General features: G+C 44.9%; 2 protein-coding genes across 2 annotated transcripts; one reads left to right on the forward strand and one right to left on the reverse strand.

Moving 5' to 3' along the window:
* The first annotated feature begins 170 nt into the window (after positions 1–170).
* LOC121604572 (CDGSH iron-sulfur domain-containing protein 3, mitochondrial-like) lies at positions 171–2,929 on the forward strand. The gene is made up of 3 exons (XM_041934131.1): positions 171–488; positions 1,384–1,494; positions 1,573–2,929. The coding sequence occupies exons 1-3, from the start codon at positions 402–404 to the stop codon at positions 1,759–1,761; spliced, it is 387 nt and encodes a 128-aa protein (XP_041790065.1). The 5' UTR covers positions 171–401; the 3' UTR covers positions 1,762–2,929.
* Positions 2,930–4,433: 1,504 nt separating this feature from the next.
* On the reverse strand, positions 4,434–12,140 carry LOC121604477 (polycomb group RING finger protein 2-like). Its single transcript, XM_041933994.1, has 9 exons — positions 12,027–12,140; positions 11,257–11,384; positions 10,715–10,811; positions 10,553–10,608; positions 10,324–10,453; positions 10,126–10,165; positions 9,926–10,024; positions 7,563–7,643; positions 4,434–5,679 (listed from the first exon to the last, which is right to left on the reverse strand). The coding sequence occupies exons 2-9, from the start codon at positions 11,372–11,374 to the stop codon at positions 5,299–5,301; spliced, it is 1,002 nt and encodes a 333-aa protein (XP_041789928.1). The 5' UTR covers positions 11,375–11,384; positions 12,027–12,140; the 3' UTR covers positions 4,434–5,298.
* Between the last annotated feature and the right edge of the window lie 525 nt (positions 12,141–12,665).

The raw sequence follows: 12,665 nt of genomic DNA on the forward strand, positions 1-12,665 counted from the left end.
GACCTCTGTGTCCTCAGTAGCAGTTCATGTAGGCTCATGCTGAATTAGCCCACAGTTATTAATTTATTGTTTAGACATTGAACCTCACACTCAATCAGTTCAGTTCAGTCTGCAGCTGGCTGGCATCCGCCTCCCAATTGGTTCAGCATCTAACACGTGATTACCGGAAGTGAGCCGTGCAGTCTCGTCGGTCAGCTGTTGTGTTGTGAAACATTGCACTATTTCACGGTGTGTGCTGCGTTTTTCTTCCTCTGCTCGGCTGACCTTTCATGCCCTGTGTAGTCGTGACGTCACTGGGACGTTGTCACCGCTGAGGCACGTTCATGGTTGTTTCACCTGCGCGCGGCTGAGGCAGCAGCAGCTAGCTAAGGTCGCACTGAAGCTCAGCCGTCAGTGCAAACATGAACACGTTGGTGACCAAATTAGACCACAAATGGATCAGTTTCACCTTCAGACAACCTTGGATAACAGCCATGGCAGCCTCCAAGGTAAATTCAGCCCTTATAATAGCCCCTGCCTTTTGTAAATGTGTTATTAGGTTGACTCCTTAATTAGTAGCAACATTTCTGAATCATATCTTTTTCTGTTGTCTTGTTTTCTGTATTTGACGTCCGACCTAAGTATTATTTGGACAACGTGTACTTCAGAACAGTTTTGACGTCGTTAGCTTGATGTTACAAGACTTAAATGGCGCACCACAACACATTTCAGATAGACACGCCGTTCCTCTTTTCATCCAAACCTTCTGACTTGTGACGTTAGTCTATCTACACCTGAAACACGACACTCACGCTAACTAGCGAAGAGTAGCCGGAAGTACAGTGTGTGGAGAAAGTATAGATGGTAGTGCCACCTGCTGTGTAACATCAACAGACACGTTGTAATCACAGCCTGACCGGACCTGTCCTCTGCGCTGTGGGCTCATGTTAGTGTTGACACACCTGGGCACAGTTAGCCTGCAGCTATCAGCAGCAACGCCCAACCTGTCTTCACTGGGAGGAGAGGTCAAGAGAAACCAAATGGCTGGACTACACCTGGGTCGTCACACACCCACACAGGTGTTTTCATTTCTGCTTGATCGGATTTTAGCTCAGGCTGAATCCTAAAAGCTGACACACCCAGAGTTTCAGTTGGTGTAACTTCATCAGGCAAAAGTGAAAACTCCTCTGGAGGTGTGTCCTGGGTATGCAGCTGCTTTGCACACTGATATCAAAAACTACTGATCATTACTCACAAAGAATACTTTTGATAGTGAAGTATATTTTAGATTTGTATATTAGATGTATTACTTTATTTAACTAGTAGCTTCAGTGGAGTATTTGTAACTTACAGCATTGCTTCTTATCTTAAAAAAAACTGTGTACTCTTCTGTACTCCATCCAGCTCTCCACACTTCCTCCAGAACCTGTCATCCCCTCTAAGAAGCCTTTCAAAGTGGAGCTGGTTGGTGGAAAGCGTTACTCATGGTGCACCTGTGGACACAGCAAGAAACAGGTAAACCACCTTTGACGTGATCTCGTTTCACTCCTGTACACATCCTGTGTATTCCCTGATCACGTCTTCATCTTTCAGCCTTTCTGCGATGGAGCCCACAAAAGCAAAGCCCAGGGCCTGTCCCCGCTACGGTTTGTCCCGGAGAAAGACGGCACGGTTTGGTTGTGCGGTTGCAAGTACACAAACAGCCCACCTTACTGTGATGGCACGCACAAGCAGGACTTCATTGTATCCGCCCCGCTACATGAACAAACCAGCTCTTCCTGAGTACCTCAGAGAGGTCTTTGAACTGAACATTAATGTTGCTGTTGCATCCACATTTTTGTAAATCAGCGCACTGGATGAAAGCAGAGAACGTAAACTGATCGTGGATGGCAAGTGTTTGATTCTTGTGTCTTGTCAATATTTCTCTCTGCTTGGCAGAAAAGGAGAGGTCCTTGTTTCTGTCTTATCTGGGAGAGATGTTGCAATACTGAAATACCACCAGAGGTGTAAATGGTGGAGATTTTACCATTTTACCAGGGGTATCGAAAATATCTCTAGTTTTAGGAGGCCATTGTGGGCAGTGTTGCAAAGACATAAACAGTACTGGAAGTTGAATGTAACAGTATTATGGCTAAGATTGTTTAGAGAACAGTGTTACAGGACAAAGCCGTCTGCATATATCTTTTACTCTGTGAAGTGTGTTCATGAAGGAATGTATAATTTCATTCCATAGAGTCAGTGAGAAGGTGTGATGGTGCTGAGTCTCCTACAATCCCTCCATAAAGGAGCTATCTGTCAGGATCACAGAGTAAGCCTCTTCTCCATACTGTGTCTACATATTGTCTTACCTTTTAACTTTAGGGAGATTAGATAGATAGATATTTATATGCTTTTGAAGTAAAGAAAAGTAAACAGCAGTCAGGTTGACTTCAGTGTCTACAATAGTGCTGTCAAATAATTGAATAAAACCAAACTCAAACTGAACAAACTGATCTGGGCAATCTGTTGAGAGAAGAGTAGTGTCTGGTAATATTATACACAAACTTTCCTCTGAAAGACACGGCCCTGTGTAGCATTGAAATTGTGATGTACTGAGTGCAGAAATGTTTGAGGGATTCTGGAGAAAAACATTTTATCATGTCGACGTATGGACCTCTAGATAGGACCTGGATAGAAGACGCACCAACTTCATGTATCGTCCACCAGGTGGCTTTGCACATGAGCTACTGACACTTGGCTGCACATGTACACACAGGGAGGGCACAATTGACCTGTCCCCAGAGATGGTAACTCTGCCTTTCATCACCAACACTACCACTGTTTCACATTCATCCTGGTAAAGTGAACGGTGAGGGAGTCTCACCGGTTCATCTGTGTTGGCTGTCATTAAATTTGTCATAGTTCTATCATCCTAAGAGAAGAGAGGTAGGCTGAATGCCTAATTAACAAAAATAGGAAGGCTTTTTATTGATCACATCATACATATCAGCGGTTGCAAACCTCAGAGTTGGGTCGCAACATCATTAACATGAATGCAACACAATTCTTTTTCCATATATTTTTTATTGGAAACCGGTATTTATACAAATGTCAAATACAAAGTACAAATCTGTCTTCCAAAATTGTTTTTCCCATTTTTTGGTGTGTTAAAACAGAGAAATAAAACAACACCTTCATCCAGCCCACCCACCCATCCCAGACTCTCAGTAAGAGACAAAAGAAACCACACATACAAAAAAAACTAAATAAAATAAAACACACACACAAAGAACAAATAAAATACAAAAAACAGGGAGGGATGTACAATAAGAAGGATGCTCAAGGTGCTTACTTCAAAGAATGGGTGCATTCAGAGTGAGCTGGGGTCCACAGAGGTATTAGAGTATTTACAGATGAGATAATAGGCTGCCATCTTATGTAGAAATTGGCAGATGACACACATTAAATCATTCAGGCTGGATGTAGAAGGTGTATTTGGGCTTTTACACACACAGAATACATCTACAGGCTATGAGTGAGGCAGAAGCGACAACATCAGAATCATTCTTAGCGAGACTGGCAGGTATGAGGGATGGCCACAAAGGGCCAGTTCACAATTCATATTTTGAACAAGAAAAAGACACCAGTATGATCCGCTGGTGACGAGCTACATCTATCACAGGTCTCACTTGTGTCTGGAAACTGCAAAGTAAGCCTAGCTTTAATAAAACCCTATGCAGCACCTAAAACGGACTTAAACTCAGACAGGGACATGAAGATGTAGAGCTGACCCCGACCAGTGCCTCATCCCACCATTCAGCTGTCACATCAAGCACCTTTTCCAAACTACCCCTATCCCCCTGCAAGAGAGGCCGCTGATATAAGCTCATAGCACATGCCTCCGGGAGAGAAAGCAGCTCAACAAGAAAACCTGCTGCACAATTCAATTTCTGTTTTCAGACTTTCCTCAAATCTTTACGTCTTTGTCTGAAATAACAGATTGAACAGAGTGACCAGGGCTCATGAGGGAGCCAGTGATATGTAGTGTAGTCTCTTTACTCTAATAACTTCTTTGTGGTTTGATACAGTGAACGCATAAATGTAACTATAAAATCCGACAGGAAGAATACATTAAAACCTCATCTGTTCGTAGGGGATTATGCCGAGACGATGGAGTGATCCTAACATTTTTAAGGTGATGCCGTTGCACTTTGCGAGGTGGCTCGTTGTAAGAAGCTGCACAGAAAATAAAGAGCGGCTGAAATGACATAATGCACCCTTAATTATTGAACTGATTAAAGTTCAGTTTCAATCTGCAACAGAAGTGCCTGATTCCTGTCCGTTAGATTTTATTAAACACACATAGCAGAAATGATTTAAATGTTGAGCAACGCTTTCAGTATACCTCCTGCTTTCACTACAAACAGCACGCTACACAACCTGCAACGTTCAGGGAATCAAACAGGACACTCAGGTCAGAAAAACCTAGTAAGTAAACATTTTATTGACCTAAAACATGCACATATGGCTGATAAAAAAGTATCATTGTTTGCTGAAAAGAAACAAAAGGAATGTTGAAATTTATGGAACTACAACATACATGGCCCAATATTCAAATCCCTTTTGAGTTCTTCGACTGCCATGAGAGAAAGAACACGGTCTGCTGACAAAACATCTGCTCGCAAACGTGGTAGTGCTTGGAACTCTTGAAATATAAATGCTTCTCCTGTTCTCGGAAAATACTTGTCGGTTTGGATTGTGTGACTTGACCTCAACAAAGTGCATCAACAGTTATATGTAATGTACCTGCGTTACCTGATGAGCGGTTGCTTATACTGGACACTTATACAGCAGTTATTAACATGACGGTTCAAAGGCAAGGATAAGCTTTTTTTTCTTTACATCCAGCTCCTGCAGTGATGCGCACTGCAATGCCTTTCAGCATCTCCTCTCAAGTTTTATGGAGCCAAATGAATGCTGATGGAACTATGGTAATGAAACAGACCCACTGCATATACAATACAAAACGATTACAATATCTTGTATAAAAGATAAGTTTATACATATGTATGCACACATGCTCACATTTGATACATACTGTACAGTTTGTATGTGTGCACTGTTCTAGTCTAACACACATAAACACACACACGCACGCACATACATACATACAAGTGTCTATTTGGCTGCACTTTTCAGTCTTTCCTGCTGAAAAATGATGACAGTAATCTGCCTCCCGTTTGTCCAGAGGGAAGAGGGCGTGAGCTCGTCTTTTTGCTCTGTGAGAAAGAAAGAAGGGAGCAATTCAAACACTGTCCTCCCCGCTGCGCAGCATACGCGTTAGGTTGTCGGAGGCAAACCGCTTTTGTCGGCCGCCCTCGCCTCCTCCTTGCCGGCCGCGGAGCTCGTGCCGTTGACAGTCACCTTCCGAGCGCTGGCGCCCTGTTTGGAGACGAGAGTGTGTCGCTGAGCGTTATTGGGCACAGTGGTACCGTTGGAGCTTTGGATGGCGGGAGAGAGGTCATGGGATGCAGCGCTGGACTGCGAGGAGGCTCGGGGCGGCTGGGCTGCAGCAGGACTGTGGACTTTGTCGCTCTGGGAGTCGCTCTCTGACGTCGGGCTGGTGTTGACGCCGTCAGAGTGGCCCTGGGCTGCGGACTGGGACGGCCTTCTGCGCTTCCGGGTGGGTTTGACCAGATACTGCAGGGGGATGGGTCCAGTCTGCACAGAGTAGACACACCGTTAGGACTGTGGATAGGAGGTCCGGTTTTATAATTCATCAATATGTGTGCAAATTTATAGACAGGACTTTCTGTCTGTCAAGGGTAAATGTTAAGACTGCTGAAAAACGTTGTTTATGTCGACAAATCCCATGAAAAGACCAGAGCGATCACTGAATAGATCCTATTAACAAGTGTTGTCTGTGCAGCCAGTGCCTGATACACTCTACACATCTTATTCCTCCGTGCCACAGAGCTCCACTGTTGTCAGAAGACAATTAACAACACATCAGTGAGACACACTATTACAGTGGATGACCTCTTCCTTCATCACCATGAACATGGGCACTCACACATACACTGTCCTGCTGCTGTAAATACTCACTAGTGTACCAAATGTGTATTAATCCACCGCAGAAAATAGTCCCCGACAAATGCGTCATTTACAACAGTTTTGAGAAATACTTGCTAAAAACTGCAGTGCCCAGCAATTTTGGGAAATTATTGAGCATTTTTAAATAAAATGAAACTATATCTGTGAGCAGCTTTTACACAATCACATCTTCAGTAGGAATGAATGGACCCACAGAGATGGTGGGATGGAAAGGTTGGAGATTATTTTGATTTTGGACCTTTCATGGGATTTTTTGATAATATGGAATAGATACAGAGAATACCAGCTGCCTCGTCTTTTAATATCCCTTAGTCCAAATATCACATGTGTTTCTCTTGCCTCAGGACAACTGACAGAAGGACTTTAGGATATTAGCAGGAACTGCTATCCTATATCATTTCATAGCATCAATTTCAGTTAAATAATCTTAAAACGAGGGTTATCAGCTCACCCTGTTCACTCAGAATACTCCAATTTAGAGATGAATGTGTCCACACAAAAAGGGATTTGACAGGGAATGGTCAAAAGACTACTCCAGAACAACATACGACATGAATCTACTGATTTTTGTTGGAGCTATAAACATACAGCTAAAACAAAAACAACAGAAATGAAGAGAAGAAACAAACTGAAAATGACTGCGGGTTCATGTAAATATGTGTTCAACCATGTCTGCATGATGATGCTTGTGTTTCCCCCTCTTTTCTCCCATTGATACAAATGGTGTTTCGGAGCAGCTCCTTCTAAAAACATCTCCCACGCTTCCGGGCAGCCACAGTTCGTGTGGGAACCTTTGAGTCCGCCTGGCACATGTTGCTGGATGTATGTTGCTGAACACGTAAGAGTAGGGACTGGTTTGAAATCCAGCCAAACGCTGAAAAACCATTCACAAGCTGCATTGTGAGAGAATCAGCCTCACAAGACAAACTACAATCACACACTGGCCTGGTGAAAACCTGGGATCGTGGGACTTTGGCCATATCTTGCATAAAAAAAACTTGCTAACTTTAATGCACCAAACATTATAGTTGGAAATGTTTTTCTAGCAACTGTTACACCAAGACGAACTACTCTTACTGGACACTTGTTACGTAATCCATCTAACAACATAAAGCATGAAAAGGAAAGCTGTCAGCAGTGTGTGTGACGGTCCAGGAAACACTGCAAAGAGGGGGAGAATCAGCTCTGCGCACAGCTGGTCGGTTCTTTCTGCATATCTATTCTGTCAGCTGAACAGTCAACAGGCAGACTGTACATTAGCAATAACCTGCACACAACTGCATGATGCGGACTACCTCCATGACATCACAAACGCCAGGTTACCCTTAAAGCTACCTGACTTCCGACCTACACCATGCAGCTGCATTACACGTCTCCCACACGTGCTTCAAAGCATTGTTACTTCTTCCATCTCCAGCCACCGTGAACACTGATCGCTCATTCCATCTGAGTGTAACAAGTGTGTAAAAAGTCTGAAAACTGTCACTCACCCGTCTCCACTCGTAGAAGTAGGCGATATCCATTAGTGTGTAGTAGTCCTTCAAGGGCTCGTCTCCGTACAACACCTCCACCTTTAACACACGGTGAAACACCAGTTAACACAGTGTGACCAGCGGAGACATCTGCAAGCTCTCCACTTTAAAAGGTTTTTGTTTCTTTCTTTGAAAGTTCAGATCTCTCCTACTGCAATGTGTCCTAATGCTCCAGGTGATGCACTGCAGTGACCTACCAGTATGGATTTTTCCAAGGCTGATATCTGTATTTTTGGACTGAAGCTGAAGTGTAAAAAAAGCTTCTCTATAGAAACATCTTAATGTTTTAACTTAACATGAATATTGACCCAATATTGGCACAGCCTACTGCGACTCCTGAAGTGCCATCCTGCTTCCAGGCAAGCTCTTGTTTCACTGACCTCAATTACTTTTGTATAAAAGTGGAAAGGCTTTGTGCTTCTATCTAAAGATAACTGGCACGAGTACCGCGTCATTTGAGCAAAGATGGCAATTATTTTGTCAGCATTCAATAACATTCATTCCTGAGAGGGAAGGAGAGGAAAAGGCCACAACAGAAAGCTGCACTGGAGGCGGTTCTGCTGGGAGGTGAGCAGTTTAAAACCATCTTTAAATGATTTCTACTGTTGCCAAAGTAGGCTTGTACCTTATGCTGTGTTCAAGTCCTGTGTGAATTACGGTAATAAAAAGTTTCCCACCTGTAAGTACATTTACTGTTAAAATGTTACCTTCCATCCAGCTGGAAGCAAAGGCAGCGTTACAACGCTGTTGACCCATTTGAATTCTCCAGTCGTGTACAGTTTATAATTAATCGCATGTTGTATCGAATGAAAACCAAGACGAGGTTTGATGAAAGTGATACCGCTGGTGTGTAATCTGGGTGGTCGGGACAGAGTCCTGCTCCGGCTCCACTTGCTTAGCAGCTATGTAGCACTGACGTAGTTGACCTTTACACAGGATCAGGTTTTGACGGTGCTTCAGGGTCTAATGCCACATTGACATCATTCTGTTTTCAGCCAGCTACCAAATCTCCCGTTCGGTAAAAACTACACACAGCCGCAAGGTGGCTGTCACTATGACTGGCAGCTACATCTAAATAAAAACCACCACCCTAACCCTAACCAGCAGTGGTGGGACAGGTCTTGGAGTAATGTGTTGACGCTCCCGAGTTACAGATGTTTCCCCGTTCTCGCCATTCTGCTGACGCGGACTAACTGCACGGCCTGACTGCTGGATGATGAGCGGAGAGACAAGTTGGCATCCACGGCGCAACACGATGGCCGGGGGTTTCTGTCCAGACTGTGACCTGTGCTAGCGAGTGAAATGTAATCGCCTCATCGTTTTAAAGCTCTGCAAAACAACCATCGGCTAGGCAGCATTGAACGGCGACATCTCAAAGGCCCGCGCGAGCTGTAGTCATTGGAAGCTAACCAATTCGTAAAAGGTGGGTCATATTATTGATCTTTTTCACAGCAGACATTTTGACAGGTGACAGCAAGGACAGCGCAGGTGGAATGGATAAAACAATCAGACTGACCTGCTGTTGGGAACGCTGCTCACTGGGACACTTACTGAAAGAGGCCAAGCAACACCTGTTCTTTTCCTGCTGTGACCACCAACATGTCTACTGTGGAAAGGGCTTCTGAAACGGTGCCCCCTGACTTATTCAAAGCAGCAACAATTCATTATTTTATTTATTTATCTATTTATTTTGACCCACAGGGTTTGGACAGGGTGACGAGCAACATTAGCATTCATCGTCAGTCATTTTGTGTCCACCTGATGAATACAAATCCAATAGTCACTCTCTTTTTGCTCTGTTTTTATCTCCACCAACTGCTGAGAAACACCTCTTGCTCTTCAGCTGCTGAACGCTCCGCTACGCTCAGCACCTAGTGGTTAACCTCGTCTTCCTCTGGATGCTGGGCAGATAGCAGACTGAGCTTTTTCCACTAAAAAGAGAGAACAAGTGGGGCTAAACAGTGACGTTACAGGCCATAAAACCAACTCTGTATGAGCAGAGTTTGGTGAGTGATCCCTTTCACATTGCACGCAGTCATTTGATCCAGCGCTGACAGAAAAAAGCCGGGCAGCTTTTCTGATTCTGCAGTTTTTCGGGTAAAGCGCCTCAGCTTGAGGACATATGATTTGGACTCTTTGGAGCTCTTTTATCTATCATCTTGCACTGACAGCTGACAAATGCGTGCAACCCAATATGACCCACCCGCGACTGTGATTACGCTACTGTAGAGTTAAAAGTCCTCTTACACAAAGGATTTATATTATTGTGTCCACACCCTGAAGTATGCTACACAATCAATACGGCGAGCGTGTCTAATTACCCGATAGTTGTTGGGAATATCCATCTTGCTTCGGAGGAACTTTGCTAAGTGCATGACGGACATGGCTGCTGGGCACTGCAGGAAGCGTTTACCGTTGGCCTGCGAACAAAGAAAAGAGCGGAGAGGGGATCCATAAATCCAGGGTGAAGACCAGAACACCACATTAAACATCAAGTGTGCGGGCTTCGATCAGGCTTTACCTTGTCTCCTTCCATCTCTGAGCGCTGCCTCTCATTATTTCTGCAGACGGATATTAGACACAAAGAACACGCGTTTAACAATAAGTGTGTGTTTCGTGGTTTTTACTCCTGCCTCTGCAGCGGCCTTCCGGCAACTGACCCGGCATCAAGAATTCTCACAGCTGGGTTTTTTGGAGAAAGGTGAAACGGGCGACTCACTTGTTCCTCTCGTAGAACTGTATGGACAGACTGATGATTTCGTCCTCCGCTATGTTGAACGTCTCCACCACTTCCCCTGGTTCCAGCACACGATTCTCCGCGTAGAAGTCCCGCCTCCGCTTCATCTCATCTGAGTGCAGCACGCACAAAAAAACAGTGACAAAGGTTGACACTAAGAGCTTGATTCAATTAGTCTGTTGCACTGCAGCCTCATGAATCCTGGCCTTACCTTTGAATAACCCCGGAACAAGCTTATACACGATATCTTGCAGAGTTTTGTCCGCTCTGGAAAGGAAAAAGAGCATGTTAATGTTGATAAGCATGATGCTCTCTGCATTCAGAAGTGCTTAAAAAAAAAAACAAACAGCTGATGTAAAGCATCCTCACTGACCTGATGCTGAGCTGCGGACACGTCTTGTGAACCTGGACGTCACATCGAGGACAGAACTTATTTGTCTCCAGGAAGGCAACGATGCAAGTTTTACAAACTGTATGGAGAGAAAGACCAGGGACAGATGCTAAAACACAGCTCTGTATCACCAGCTGCGTTCATGTGTAGTTCATGAAACGCTTGTATTTCGGTGTAGTACAATAACACATGGTGCTTTTGTTACGTTTTTGTTGAGGCTGACTGAAGTCTCTCAACAGTCCAACAGATACACGACCAGCCTCCACATAGAGCTGAATTAACTCCTCATGCACAGTGTCAACAAAGATGGAAATGCTGTTTCACTATCACTGCATTACTACGCTGAAGTAAACGTCCTCCAGGCCTGCTTTTTTAAATGAGCATTAAGGTGGAGTCACGGTATGTGAATCAACATCATCTACAAGCAGCACATGAGCAGGAGCTCTGCTTAACATGCGTACAGCTGTGAGGTCTGTCACACTGGTGCATGCATGGAAGGAAACGCTTTCCTGTGAGGGACTTACAGGAGTGCAGGCACTCCACGATGGTTGTAGCATCAATTAGGTACCCAGCGCACAGTGGACATGTGAGGTGTGGATTCAGATCTGTGATTTTAATCCGGTTGGGCTGCATTTTATCCATCTGGGCAGATCTGCAGGGGAAACAAAACAAGAGGAGAGCTTGTGGTTACACAGGAGGGCACAGGAGCTTGTTTAAACGTGCAGAGAGCTTGCTGAGACCACTAGTTCTTTCTCATATGGTCAGTGAGAGGCTGCCACGGTGTCCCCTCACACAATGTCTGCAGCTCGTCCTTGGGACAGCGGCCAGTGAGACCACAACAAAGAGAGCCGACGGCCACCAGAAGCACCTGGAATGACATGCTGCAGCGATACAGAGCGTGTGGAGAGCAGCAGCCGTGCAGCTAAACGCAGCCTGCGTGCTGGTACACAGCAGCCGACGAGTGGATCGCCCCTGTGTGGCCTCATCTTGTGCATCAGCTCCGCTGCTCGACCAGCGGACCAACAAAGAGCGTCTGCATTAGCCCGGAGCTCCGCCGTACGAGCGGCCACCAGAACCGAACACATCCACAGAAAACAGCAACACCGAGGGGGGGTGCAGAGCCACACAAAATCACACTGGTACACAAAGCAGCCATCTTAAATTCACTGACAGGGCTGTATCAGGAGGCGAACAAGAGAGACTCAAAATGTGACACCGTGCACTTTGTGTGCGCCTCAGCAAACAGCGGGGCGATGTGCCCGATAAAGAGCGATCACCGATGCTTCGGTCCTACCTGATTAGACATAAAAGTTTCCCTCTCCTCCCAACGAGGATCCAGGTAAATTATTTGGACTTGGACAGAATTTGCAGCAGCGCCAGAAAATGGCTTTTTTCAGCACCGTCAGAGGACTGCCCATTTTGGATCACGTGATATTATTTTGTCGCCTCGCTCTCGGGGCATACAGGGTACCTCTGCAGGCCCGGACTACTTTTTACACGGTCGCTTCTCCTGCGCGGCCCGACATCACGTTTGCTTTATTTTTTTAATTATCTCACCTGCGTTTGTTCATTAATTTCTCATGTGAAGCAGCGCGGCGGAGGGCTCTGCCACGCCCTCTGCTCGTCTGGCTGACTGGGAATTATTCTGTCTGCATCACCGACAGTCAGAGGGCCTGCAGGCCTCATGTCCCGGGGCCCGAGCCCGGCGGTGGCCCGCAAAACACTGTGGAAGTTAACTGAAACTCACAACACTTATTCCGTTTTTATCTTAATGATTTTTTTTAAATCAGTAAAGTCAACATACTATATTTATAATATGATATATATGTATTGAAATGAAAGATAAAAGCAACAAAACAAAGGATATTGATAGTTGATCAAATTATTTACATAGATATAAAATACAGACATGAAAACAGTAGAAAATTTGTCT

This window comes from Chelmon rostratus, chromosome 3, assembly GCF_017976325.1.
Source record: "Chelmon rostratus isolate fCheRos1 chromosome 3, fCheRos1.pri, whole genome shotgun sequence".
In the NCBI taxonomy this organism is placed as follows: domain Eukaryota; kingdom Metazoa; phylum Chordata; class Actinopteri; order Chaetodontiformes; family Chaetodontidae; genus Chelmon; species Chelmon rostratus.

Coding starts and splice junctions, on each gene's coding strand:
- LOC121604572 (XM_041934131.1), top strand. CDS start 402: ATGAACACGTTGGTGACCAAATTAGACCACAAATGGATCAGTTTCACC. Junction 489..1,383: donor CAGCCATGGCAGCCTCCAAG/GTAAATTCAGCC, acceptor TACTCCATCCAG/CTCTCCACACTTCCTCCAGA. Junction 1,495..1,572: donor GTGGACACAGCAAGAAACAG/GTAAACCACCTT, acceptor TTCATCTTTCAG/CCTTTCTGCGATGGAGCCCA.
- LOC121604477 (XM_041933994.1), bottom strand. CDS start 11,374: ATGGATAAAATGCAGCCCAACCGGATTAAAATCACAGATCTGAATCCA. Junction 10,609..10,714: donor TGTCCGCAGCTCAGCATCAG/GTCAGTGAGGAT, acceptor TTTCCTTTCCAG/AGCGGACAAAACTCTGCAAG. Junction 7,644..9,925: donor ATATTCCCAACAACTATCGG/GTAATTAGACAC, acceptor CGTGTGTTAAAG/GTGGAGGTGTTGTACGGAGA.